The 13,569-nt window shown below is 42.7% G+C and overlaps 1 protein-coding gene across 5 annotated transcripts in view; it reads right to left on the bottom strand.

Annotated features, from left to right (window-relative positions):
- ZCCHC17 (zinc finger CCHC-type containing 17) overlaps nt 1–13,569 on the bottom strand; it is a 49,508-nt gene that overhangs the window by 34,468 nt on the left and 1,471 nt on the right. For 4 of the 5 annotated variants that reach the window (XM_043999199.1, XM_043999197.1, XM_043999201.1 and 1 more), the window contains exons 2-3: nt 1,800–1,870; nt 1,117–1,240 (exon numbers count right to left, since the gene is read on the bottom strand). Coding sequence is in view for 4 of the 5 variants with exons in the window: in XM_043999197.1 (XP_043855132.1) it covers nt 1,117–1,182 (66 nt within the window). In the remaining variant the exon portion in view is untranslated. The remainder of the gene's footprint in view (nt 1–1,116; nt 1,241–1,799; nt 1,871–13,569) is intronic. The other variant, XM_043999198.1, reaches the window with a different exon arrangement.

Raw genomic sequence — 13,569 nt, forward strand, 5'->3', positions numbered from 1 at the left:
ACTCATGGGCCCAAGGTCATGACTTGCGGCTCCAGCACCAGGAAAAGCAGCACTGCTTGTAATGGGTGAAGCTGGCAAGGCAAGAGGGAGAGCCAGAATTTACCAGTGCCCGAAGGGCTGGAATGGTTTGTCTCTTATGAACCTTTTTATAACAACTTATTACCGATGCTGAGAATCTCTGTATGTATCTTTTGCTGTAATGTATTAATTCTTTTTTTTTTTTGTGAGGCAATTGGGGTTAAGTGACTTGCCCAGGGTCACACAGCTAGTAAGTGTTAAGTGTCTGAGGCTGGATTTGAACTCCGGTCCTCCTGAATCCAGGGCTGGTGCTCTCTCCACTGCGCCACCTAGCTGCCCCTCTTAATGTATTAATTCTAAAAAATCTCAGCAACCGTCCAAATCATAAAGACAATTATCTTCCTTCATCTCTCATAGGCTAACAGATTTGCCCAGGGTCATGCAGCCAGTAAGTATCTGAGACTGGATTTGAACTCAGATCTTCCTGATTCCAGGCTCAAAGCTCTATACACTCTGCTACCTAGCTAGGTAGCACAGTAGATAGAGCACTGGCCCTCAAGTTGGGAGGACCTGAGTTCAAATCTCACCTCCGACACTTACTAGCTGTGTGACCCCGGGCAAGTAACTTCAGCCCGTTTGCCTTAAGCATGAGGGGCCATCTCCAGTTGTCCTGATGTGTATCTTGCCACTGGAGCCAGATGGCTCTGGAGGAGAGAATGAGGCTGTTGATGTTGCACACAGCCCTCCCTCACAAATCCAGTTCATTGTAAGTCATGACATCACCTTTCCAGATGTCACGGTCTTCTTCGAGAATGAAGGGCCAACAACAAAAATCATACAATTGCAGATTGAGCTGAAAGGGACCTTAGAGGACACTCACCCTCCTCATTCTAAAGAGAAGGAAACTGAGGCACAGAGAGCTGAAGGGACTTGGCCAGGGTCACAGAACTACTAAGTGTTTGAGGCAGGATTTGAATTCAGGTCTTCCTTGGTCCAAGTCCAACATTCTAGCAGAAAGGGGTGCACACAAAGAGACACAGCGGGATGTCAGCTTCTCTAGGAAAATGGAATTTCCAAAGGACAGGAATTTAAGCATACCTCTCCTCTGAAGATAGTGTAAAGGTCAGGCAGGTCATCCAAAGACTCGTATCTTCCTGGATTCATCCTAAATGCTCTGTGGGCTTCTGAGTTCCCCTCATAAGCAATCAGGCCTCCTGCTTTACTGGAACAAGGAAAGAAAACAATTAGAGAGATTTAACTCAATGGCAGATGAATGAGCTGATGCTAACATAGCAAGCTGGTCTCACTGGAACTGCCCAATGAGGTTTAATACCCCCACTCCCCAAACTCAGTATCTTAAGTCTTAATCTTAGTGGAAGCTAATCTAAACTGGCAATAGGGAACCTCAGAGACTCAGGACTTCCTCTTCCATATGTAAAGGACCCAAGAGGATGTCTCCTTATTGGGGGATTGTTGGGGATTGAAAAAATTGTCGAGTAAATAAAAAGTGTCTATTTCTACTCTCTAGTCCAAGGAGACTAGAGGTGGTTGAAGATTTACAAAAGGGAAAAACAAAACCAAGGGGCTTAACAGAATTGAAAAGGCCAGCACTTAATTGGACTAGGCAAAGGCAGCAAAGATCTTAGGCTACAGAATTGAATGGAACCTTGAAGATTAAATAGACCAGCTTCATTTTACAAATGACTTAACGGAGGCCCAGAGTTTAAGTGACATGAAAAAAAGCTTTTATTTCAAGAAATCAACAGTTATCAAGTACTTACTATATCCACAGCTCTAAGAAGAAAAAGTGGATAATACAGACTTGTTCGGCAGTACCTCCCTGCTCTGCATACTGAAGGAAGAAAGAAGAGACAGGAATCCAAGTGTTAAAACTGTGTGGTGCTAAGAGCCATCAGAGTGAGTTCAGAGTGAGAGAGATCAGCAACGTCTGGGTTAGTGAGAGAAGGCTTCCTGAAAGAGATGGGACTTGAGCTTGGCCTTTGGGGACATAGAAAAGAATAGGATTGTAGATTTATAGAAAGGGACTCTGGAGGTCATCTAACTTCCTCAATTTATAGATGAGGAAACTGAGGCCCAGAGAGGTTAAGTGAGTTGCCAATTGTCACAAAACCAGTAGTGGCAGAGCCAGGATTCAAATCCATGACTTCTGACTCCCCATGCAGCCCTTCCATTGGACCACATTGGCTTTCAGGCAGGTAGTCAACAAGCATTCACTATGTGTTTGTTCTGGGCCACGCACCATGCTAAGTGGGGAGGATACGAAGAAAGGCAAAAACAGGGTCTTGGTCTCATGAAGCTTACTTTCTAATAGGGGAGACAGCATGTAAATGCCTGGGTAATGCAATATAGATACAGAGTAGGTGAAAGGTACTGTCAGAGGGGAAGGCACCAGTAGCTGGGAAGGCTGGGAAAGCCTCCTTTAAGAAGTGGGATCTGAGCTGAGTCCTGAAGAAAGTCAGCGGGGAGGCAGAGCATTCCAGGCACGGGGGAGCCACTACAGAGTCATGGAGATGGGGAGAGCAAGGCAGCCAGTGTGGCTGGATCAGAGGGCATGGAAGGGGGTGACGTATGGAAGCCTGCAGGGGCAGAAAGGGGGCTCGTTATGAAGATTTTTAAATTCCAAAGAGAAGACTTTATAATTACCCTACAAATCACAGGAAGCCACTGAGTTCTCTCCAATGAATGGAGGGGGAAGAAGTGGAGTGATACTTGTCAGCTGGATGAAGGATGGAGAGATCTGAGGCAGGGAGAGACAGAGAAACCTGCTGAGCCCCTGAACTACTTTAAGGTTAATAGTGTTTTACAGACATTATCACATTTCATCAAGGGTCATGGGTAGGTACTATTACGATATCCATTTTACAGATGAAGAAACTGAGGTGCAGAGGTTGGGTGACTTGCTTAGAGTCACACAGCTAGTGTTAGACATGGGTCCAGGTTTGAGTCCGGGTTGTTCCAACTCCAAGTCCAGCGTTCTAATCGATTCTATCTGGCTACCTCATAGTCCCCCAAACAGACGTACTATTAGCTTGCATGAATCAGGCAGTGTCCAGACCAAGGGAGGCGACTTTCCCTCTTCTGGAAGCCCTGGTTAGATCCCACATGGAGGCTCGTTTCTGGGCCTCAGAGTTTAAGAAGGATACTAACAAAGTGAAACCCCTCTGCCCAGTGTACTGTACCCTTACTACTCTAGCAAACAACACTAGGGTCACCAACAAACTCTTCATTACCCAACTCAGGGGCTCCCTTTTGCTTCTAGGATGAGACACACACCCCTCAGCCTTCCTGACACTGCAGATTTCCTGCTCTCCCTCCACCCCACGGTCAAAGCCTAGACTAGAGGACAAGATTGTTCCCTGGCCCTGACGTTTTCTCTCCTGGCTCCAATCTGGTTTTCACAGGCACCTGTCGTGCCTAGAATTTCGTCCTTCCTCTCCTATTTCTCAGTGTACCCAGATCCCTGAGAGGCTTAGTTCAGGTGCCACCTCTAGCCAGAGCCTTGCTAATGTTCCCAAGTTGTTCCTGTTCTGTTCTCCTCAAGTCACCTTGCTCTGACTTATAATAGATACTTATCAATACTTGCTTGTGTGACCACAGAATTGAGATATGTGGAAACTTTGTATGACCCCCCCTCCCCAGAATGTAAGCTCTCTAAGGGAAGGGGCTGTTTTGGTTTTGTCTTTGTTTTCCCAGGCCTAGAGCACAGCATGCACTTAACTGATGTTTGCTGAACTGAACTGAAACGGAGTTTGTGGACACAGGTCAGAAACCATGGAAAAACACCTTCTCCTAGTCAGGTGCATGTGTTGTTGGTCATAAGTATGAGGAGAAACGGAGGCGCAAGGTTCGGTTAATCATCTCTTAACTGAACCAATCTCTTCTGCATGACTTTAGACTAAAAGAACGTTACAGTCACGTATACTCTAGAGGCTAAACTGAGAGGCAGCTCCGGACAGCACTAGGTGGTAAGATCACAGGGTTACAGACTTAGGACCCAAGCACCTCCACAAAGCCTCCACTTCCTCTCCCCTCCCCCAGCTTCCTGCAAGCCTGCTCAGCGCCCCCTCCTACAGAGTCCATATCCCAATTGAACCTGTTGCAAGGGCCCTCCCCAGAAATTACTATGTACTTAATTGTGCATATTTGGCTTAATTTTTTATTGATTCCTTTTGCTTTTACACTAATTTCCTAATATATCTCTTTTCCTATGCTTTGCAACAAAGGTAATTTTTAAAAAGCTATGCAAAACCAAACAATGCGTCACTTGTGTCCAACGGTGGATACAATATCCTATATCCACTGCCATGAAAGGAGGTGCTAAACTCTTTTCTAGATCCATGCCTGGTCATTAAAATTACACAGTGTTTAGCTTTTGACTGTCACCCCCTTCTGTTTATGTTGTTATAGTCCTTGTTTATTTTGTTTTCCTAGTTCTGCTCATTTCATCAGTTCACATAAGTCTTCCCAAGTTTCTCTGAATTCTTGATATTTATAATTTATTACAACATAGTAATATTCCATTACATTAATGTACCACAATTTGTTTAGTGTTTCCCCAATAGATGGGCACTTACTTTGTTTCTAAGTCTTTGCTACAATGCAAAGGACTGTTATGAATATTGAGATATACATGGAAACTTTCTATGATCTACTTTAGTTATATGCATGATAGTGGAATCTCTGGGTCACAGGATAGGAACACTTTAGCCACATTTTTTGCATAATTTATAGTTTTCCCAGCACAGTTGAATCAATATACAACTCTACCAACAATGTATTGGTGTGCTGTATTTCCACAGCCTCTCCAATGTTAACTATTCCCATCTTTTGTCATCTTTGTCAATTTGCTGTGTGAGGGGAAACTTAAGAGTTGTTTCAATTTGTACTTCTCTTGTTAGTGATTTAAGATCACTAACAATCTTTCATTGGTTGTTAATAGCTTGTAATTCATCTTTTGAAAGCTACATTCTTTGCCCATTTGCCCGCTGGGGAAGGACTTTTGGTCCTACATATTTTTATTAATTCCTTATATATTTTGGATATAAAACCCTGAGATGATTGATGCCAAGTTTCCTCAAACAAGTTTCCTTTCTGTAGATGATGGAAGGTCATGCATGGGGAAGAGCAAATAAAACACAATGTAAAGAATTTAGAGTTTATGGGAGAGTAATGTGAAATCAGTATAGAAAGAGAGATTACAGCCAAATTCTGAAGGATTTTAAATGCTGGCTGAGGATTTTATATTTTCTCCTTGTGGTGAAGTAGCTGTAGTGTAGGGGAAATAGCTAGCCTAGGAACCGGGAGGCCCTGGAGTCAGGTCTTTCCGCTGGACAGGTGACCTACATTGAGAAGTCACAGGTCTAGTCTCTCTCCCTATCCTAGAGGTAACGAGAAGCCACAGAAACTTTTTGAGCAGGATAATTTGGTTTGACCTACACCTTAGCTGTGTGACCTTGGGCAAGTCACTTAACCCTCACTGCTCTGCCAAAAAAAAAAAGAAAAAAAGACCTACACCTTAGGAATATTAAATCTGTCAGGTTGTGGAAGAAGGACTGGAGAGTTAAGACACTGAAGGGAGACCAATGAGTAAACTTTTGTAATAATCCAGGCCAGAACTAAGAAGGTGACCATGCCGGACAAGCAGAGAGAAGGGAATATATGTGAGAGAGGTCATGGAGGCAGAATCAACAAGACTTGTCAACTCAGTGATATGGAAAGGAAAAAGAAGGGACTGCTTTGAGTCTCAGTTTTCTGTCTATAAAATGAGATAAAGAAACCTGTTGTATCTTCCTCACAGGGATGTTGTTAAGCTCAATTGTGACAATAGTGAAGCAGTTTTTACACCTTAAAGTACTATATGAATGTAAAAAACAAAACAGTTTCCTTCTTATTCTAGTTCTGTTGATTTTGTTTTCATAAAACTTTTCAATTTCATGTGATCAAAATCACCTATTTCATCTTGTGATTACTTCTATACCTGGTTCAATAAAGAATCCCACCCCCCCCAGGATACACAACATTGTATGTACTATTGGATTTGACTGATGTGTTGCTTAGTTTTATGGAACTGCTCCCCAACTCCTTTCTTTCTTTTTTTTTTTTGTTTTTAATTCCTTATAAGGGAGAGCTCTTTGGCTGTAGGAAGGAAGGATAAATTAGGAAGTGAAGGTGATGTACAAAAAAATATCAATAGTTTTAAAAAATTCTCTTTCCAGGCATTGCTGTGAAAGATAATTCATTCATTGTTCTCCAATTTTTTGGTGATCATTTACTTTGTATATAGTTTATGCTTATTTTTCTGTGTGTTGTTTTCTTACAACAAAATGTGAATCCTTTATGGGCAAGAACTGTTTTGTTTTTGTAATCCCAGTGCTGGACACATAGCTAGCATTTAATAAACACGTGCTGGAAGAGTGCAGAGTAACCCTCTCTACAACATGCCTAGGAGTGGTTCTCCAACCTTGGCTGGAAGAGTTTCATTGAGGATACACCCCACTCTCCTGAGGCATAATGATATCCTTTGGGGTAACATTAATTGTTTTTCCTTATGTCAAGCCTAACTTTGCCTATTGCAACTCAAACTCATTGCTCCTAGTTCTCTGCCCTTTGGGAACATATATTTAGCACAAGACTAACCTTCTCTAGGACACTTACAGAGGGCTCTCATGTCCCCCTGAGTGTTCTCTTCTCCAAGCTAACAGTCTGTAAGTCCTCCAGTTGATCTTCCTATGGCATGAAACCAAGGCTTTTCTTTTTTAAAAAATAAACATTTTTATTTAAAGTTTTGAGTTCCAAATTCTGTACCTCCTTCCCTTCCTCCTCCTTAAGGCAGTAAGCAATCAGATATGTTACACATGTGCAATTATGTAAAAGATTACCATATTAGTCATTTTGTATAAGAAAACTTGAATAAAAGAAAAAAATGAAATTAAGTGAAAAAAAGCATGCTTCAGTCTGTGTTCCATCAATATCAGTTCTTTCTTTGAAGGTGGATAGTATGCTTCTGTAATGATTGGAATGACGCCACCTGCTGGAGACTTACTGTAGAAGTTCCGCCCATGAAGCGAAGGTCTTTGAGGGCAAGACCAGGAGTCTTTTCTTTGGCGTCAGGAAGTGACACGGGCTAGTGGGAGGAAGAAGGAAGAGACTGGCACTCGCTCTGACTCTCTTTCCTCTGGACTCTGGTGGAGAGCGGAGCTAGAAATGTGCTCTCCCTTTAATAGATAGGAATCTAGGCCTTTCTCTCTCTCTTTACCAAATTCTTATTCTTCTTAATAAATGCTTAAAAGTCTAACTCTTGCTAAAGCTTATAATTTATTGGCGACCACTCAATGGATGTTTTGGACAGTTTAGCTAGAATTTTAGCCCTTAACACTTCAGCATTAGTCCTTTGGGATTGTCTTGGACCATTGTATTGCTGAGAATAGTTAAGTCATTCACAATTCTTAAATAGTTTGATTGGTATTGCCATACCGATAAATTAATTAGGTAGGATTGTCATTTTAATATATTGGCTCGGCCTAACCATGAGCAATTAATATTTTTCCAGTTGTTTGGATCTGACTTTATTTGTGTGAAAAGTGTTTTATAGTTCTGTTCATATTGTTCCTGGGTTTGTCTTGGCAGGTACCCAATGCTTTTCTATATTCTAGCTGCCCTTCTCGCCAGCTGACCAATGTCCTTTCCACAGCCATCATCCAGGGAAGCCACCCCCGTAGATAAAGGGTCTGCTCTCCCTGTCACCACCACCACCAATGGCCAAACAACCACAACCAATGGGAGGATGAATCAGCCTAGCTGAAGCAGGAAGACATCTGGAGGGAGAGACAGGAAGGCGCATGTACCAGGAGAGTTAAACCACTGCCATCATCTTGACCAAAATCCTGTGCCCAAAAACCCAAGAGTAGTGCTCCCCAGTCCTCTGGCCCTGCTTCCAGCATGGTCCCTGTAGTCAGCATTTAGGCCAGCAACTCAACTCCTGTGGAGCCCCCCCCCCAATTAACTTCAGATTAACTGCCTCGTACAGGCAGGTAAGAGCATCATTTCTTAGACCACAGGCCCTGTTGCCATCTTACAGGGGAGCAACCTTTATGAAGATGAGACCTGGAAACTAACTGTGCAGGTGCTGCAGCCTCTGCCTCCTCAGAAACTGTAGCTACCAAACCAGAAAGCAAAGCTTTCACCACCAAAGACCTTGGCACAGTCCAATGGTGAGATTTTATCAATGGAAAGAGATGATGCACCATCTACTTTGCCAAGACCACTGGGTCTTTCCATTTGACTTGCAGATGAAACATGTTATATGGGCATTAGACCATGACTGTCTTGAGAATGATTTTTCCTCTTCTATTTGTGTCCTCAGCACTTAACCCAGTCCTTTGCACATAGGAAGCACTTAATAAATGCTGATTCATTCATCCCTAAAACTCGATAACTAGAACTAGAGGAGATCACAAACTTTAACCATCACCTCTTTAGCTTGGATTTTACATTTATCCCTATTAAATTTCAATCTAGGGGCAGCTAGGTGGTACAGTGGATAGAACACCGGCCCTGGAGTCAGGAGCACCTGAGTTCAAATCCAGCCTCAGACACTTAACACTTACTAGCTGTGTGACCCTGGGCAAGTCACTTAACCCCAATTGCCTCACCAAAAAAAAAATTCAATCTAATAGATATAGCCCAATGATCTAGTCTGACATTTTGAACCTAGACCATCTAGCATATTAGCTATCCCTTGAAGCCTTGTGTTATTTTAAAATTTGTTGAACGTTCCATCTATGGTTTATCCAAGTCCTTGATAAAAATATTAAATAGCACAGGGCCAAGAACACAGGCAGTGAGGCCCTCATCAGATAAAGTTCACAACTAGGGGTAGGGCAGAAGGGAAAGGAGACTAGGCAGCAGGAGGGGGTATGGCTAACACATTGATAACTCCTTGGATTGAGAAAGACTAGTTAGTGTGTGTGTGTGATTTTTTGTTGTTGTTGGTTTTTTTGCAGGGCAATGAGGGTTAAGTGACGTGCCCCCAGGGGCACACAGCTAGTAAATGTCAAGTGTCTGAGGTCAGATTTGAACTCAGGTCCTCCTGAATCCAGAGCTGGTGCTTTATCCACTGTACCACCTAGCTGCCCCAGACTAGTCTTAAAGTCAAGATGAGCTGAATTCAAATCCTGCTGCAGATACTTACTAATCACTTAATCTCTTTCAGGCTCTCTCTTTATTGGTAAAATGGGAAAATAATAGCACCTATCTCACAGGGTTGCTGTGAGGAACAACTAATACATGTAAAACGTTTTGCAAATCTTAGAATGCTATATAAATGTGAGCTATTTTTATTATTGATGAGAATAACAATAATAATCCTGAAAAAAAACCCAAAAGTTTTTGCAGACTATAACAAAGGATAATGAAAAATAACAACATTTAAGGAAAATAAAAGTCAGTTTCAGAAGAATGTCAGTACTTTAGGACTTCTATCATTTAAGGAGTCTGGAAAAAACTACATATTGTACCAATACCAATGGAAATGGAAGGAAAGGTGTCATGATCAGATTTTCTTTGATAAGGATGTGGTGTTTACATTTTACTATTAGCACCAATGTTTTTATTCCACTGATTGCTCCAAGAGTATAAAGAGAAGACTGCCAAGGGAGGCTATCCAAATGCTCCTATTTATAGATGATAATATACCAGCTTCACTGAAGCATAGAGAACTATAAAACCCTGGAAGGGAAAGCCACCACCATGCCCAAGAGATTAATCTAGACCCCCCACGAAGGCTAATAAAGTGACTACACAACACACACTGCCAGCACTATGACACAGAATTGGACAGGCTGTCCCCTGATTACTTCCACTGATACAACTTGGATGGTGTGCCTCAGAAAATCAATGAGCTATGTCTAGAAGTCAGTAGGAAGAGAAGACAGAACTCCACTGTATTTGGAAGAGGTTCTGTCTTTTCAATTATCCACAACTGCTCACAGCTATAAAAGCCCATCTTAAGGTCAGAATGCTCCCAGTGATGACAGATGATTGTGGAACATCACACTCTTTTAGAGAATCAGAATTTGCTCAGTCATTGGGACAGGATTTGCTCTCTTTGGCAATGTGACTGACTGGTTGTCTTGTAGGCCTTGTTATCTCAAGCTTGGCTTTTTCTTGTTTTTCTTTTCATGAAAAAAAAAAATCCGTTTCCTCTGATTTTCTCTTCTACTTTTCCCATGTGTTCCTCTTCTGGAAGAATTTTCTAGAAGAGAATTCTTTCTTCTGTCCTTTGTAAGTGCTTGGCAGATGTGAAGGCCCTCCCTCTCCAGTCTGGCCCAAGAGGCCCAATAGGTATCATCCCGCATACATTGCCCATGCCCTTTTGACCTTGGTTCAGGCTATTCCCATGATCTGGTACAACCTCCCATTTTCTTTCTTTTTCAAAAGACTTTTTGGAAATGAATAAGCAAAGTCAAGCAAAACAAATCTACACATTTGCTGTGTCCAAAAATGTGTCTCATTCTGCACCTGTCACCACTCTGTCAGGAGGACCTCACCGCTTCCTTCCAACTCTCCATAGATGAAAGGTTTGTTTAAACTCTTCCATAAATCTTTCTCTAATCCTTTCCTATTTTATCTGCAACTTCTCTGAACACCATTTGGCAATCGATTTTTATCTTTTGTATTATTTTCAAGTTGTTTCTCATCTGAAATTCTTGTCTTCCTAACTAGAAAAGGAACTCCTTGAGGGTGAAGACATCCACATGGTGGAGGGGGAAGAGTACTGTAGGAAAGAGAGACCTGGCCCTGAATCCCATCTTGAAGACTTGCTGGCTGGGTGACCACTGACCTCAAGCCAAAGTTTCCTCATTTGTTTTTTTTTGTTTTTTTTAGGGGCAGTGAGGGTTAAGTGACTTGTCCAGGGTCACACAGCTAGTAAGTGTTAAGTGTCTGAGGCTGGATTTGAATCCTCATTTGTTAAATAAGGACAACAAAACTGGTTGTATCTGCCCCACAGGATTGAGGTGAGGATCCAATAATAAAATGGACATAAAGTGCTTTTTGGAGACCTCCCAGTGTTATATAAATGGTCTCCCCACTCCCACCTTGTACAGGGCTGAGCACGGAACAGGCTCAGAAGAATAATGCTTCAACACTTTAAGAAGTGGCATCTCCTCTATGCCTGCACACTCTCCATCGGTGCAGATTACAACCACTATGTGAACAAGCAACCTTTGATGAATTGTTCTCCCTTAAAAGGATCATCACCTCGAGGCCAGCCTCCTGGTAATGAGCTCTCGATGAAAATCTGAAGCCTCCCCAGTTTGTTAGGTCAGAACGTTTGCTGTGTTGCCACTGTTAGAGACCCAGGGTTACAAGGAGTCACCAGAGGGAAACAGAGCAATAATAATTACACTTGTATAACTCTATAGTTTGTGCAGCTCTTTACAATTTGAGAGGCAGAGCAGCAGCATGGTACATGTTGGTCATGGAACTGGGAGGCCTGTCTCACTGCCTCAAGTACTCACTTGATAGCTGTCTGACCTTGGGGAAGTCACTTCACCTCTGTCTGCCTCAGTTTCCTCACCTCTAAAGTGAATACCTAAAACACTGACCCCAGGGCAGCTAGGTGGCACAGTGGATAAAGCACTGGCCCTGGAGTCAGGAGGACCTGAGTTCAAATCTGGCCTCAGACACCTGACAATTACTAGCTGTGTGACCCTGGGCAGGTCACTTAACCCCCACTGCCTTGGAAAAAAAACACACTGATCTTACAAGTGTCACATAAACATGACGGGTTATTTTGATAAAAGCACTTTCCCATGAGAGACAGCTTTAATGAGCAGAACATTGAACTTGGAGTGGGATCACTTCAAATTCTGCCTTGAATATTTATTAGCTATGTGATTACATGGTAGACTGGGGGAAAAAAGCCTCAGGAGTCAAAGGTACTGGATTAAAATTCCACCTCTGCCATGTACTGACTGTGCGATCTTTGACATATTGCATGACTTCTCTGGGACTCAATTTTCTTCATCTGTAAAATGAAGGGCTTGTAATCAGTCCCCTCTTAAGGCAAACCCTAAATCTATACTAGGGTTCCATGCCTACAGATAAGTCACTTCATCTCTCTGTGTCTCAGTTTCTTCATCTGTAAAGCCGGTATAATACTATCGATAGTCCCTACCTTGTAGTGAGGCTCAAATGAGACAATGTCTGGAAAGCCCCCTGCAGACTTTAAAGCATGATGTCATAAAGCAGAAACATCAGCTAGAAAAGGCCCTGGCAAACCATATAGAGGCTAATCTCAAGGGCAGGAAGACCTGAGTTCTGGTTCTACTACAGACACATACTGGCTGTGTGGCAATAGGAGAATCATTTATATTATCAGTACCCCAAACAACCCAGGTGACTAGGTGGCCCAGGGGATCAAGAACTGGGCCTTCAGTCAGGAAGACTGAAATTCAAATCCTGCCTCAGAAGCTGACTAGCCCTGTGACCCTGAGCAAGCTACTTGACCTCATTCTACAAAGTCGGGATAATAATAGCACCTACTCCCATGGTAGCTGTGAGAACTGAATGAGATAATGTTTGGAAAGTGCTTTGCGAACTCTAAAGTACTATATAAATGCTATTATTATGATTATTATTATTTGGTGAGGCAATTGGGGTTAAGTGACTTGCCCAGGGTCACACAGCTAGTAAGTGTCGAGTGTCTGAGGCTGGATTTGAACTCAGTTCCTCCTAAATCCAGGGAGGGTGCTTAATCCAATGCACCACCTAGCTGCCCCTAGCTATTATTAGTAATCCTAGGACTTTAAGTTACAGTTGAGCTGTGTTCTCTATGTAAAAGAAATGACAGGCCTGGGATTGAAATCAATGAAAAATATCAGGTCCTCCTGAATCCAGGGCCGGTGCTCTATCCACTGTGCCACCCAGCTGCCCCTGTTTCCTTTCTTTTTTTTTTTTTAAGTGATGCAATTGGGGTTAAGTGACTTGCCCAGGGTCACACAGCTAGTAAGTATTAAGTGTCTGAGGCCGGATTTGAACTCAGGTTCTCCTGACTCCAGGGCTGGTGCTTTATCCACTGTGCCACCTAGTTGCCCCCTATTTCCTTTCTTTTTAATGAGAGCCCACTCTGTGCCAGGCACTGGGCTAAGTAATAGAGATAGAAATAAAGGCAAAAAAAAAAAAATTCCTGTCCTTGAGGAATTCACAGGCCAGAGGGAGAGACAACATGCAAACAACTATATACAAGTGAGATGTATACAGGATAAATAGAAAATAATCAAGAGCCTGAAGATGCTAGATGTGAGAGAGAATAAGAAAGGCTTTCTGTAGAAGAGAGGGTTTTAGCTCAGACTTGAAGGAAGCCAGGAGGCTGAGATGGGATGGGAGAGTGTTCCAGGCATTGGGGACAAGCCAGTGAAAATGTGTGGAGTGGAGATGGAATCCGTTGTTGGAGGAACAGCAAAGAGTCCAGTGTCACTGGACAGAGGGGGTGGGGTGTGTAATGTGTAAAAAAGACTGGAAAGTCAA

Source organism: Dromiciops gliroides, chromosome 3 (assembly GCF_019393635.1).
Source record: "Dromiciops gliroides isolate mDroGli1 chromosome 3, mDroGli1.pri, whole genome shotgun sequence".
NCBI classification, from domain to species: Eukaryota; Metazoa; Chordata; class Mammalia; order Microbiotheria; family Microbiotheriidae; genus Dromiciops; species Dromiciops gliroides.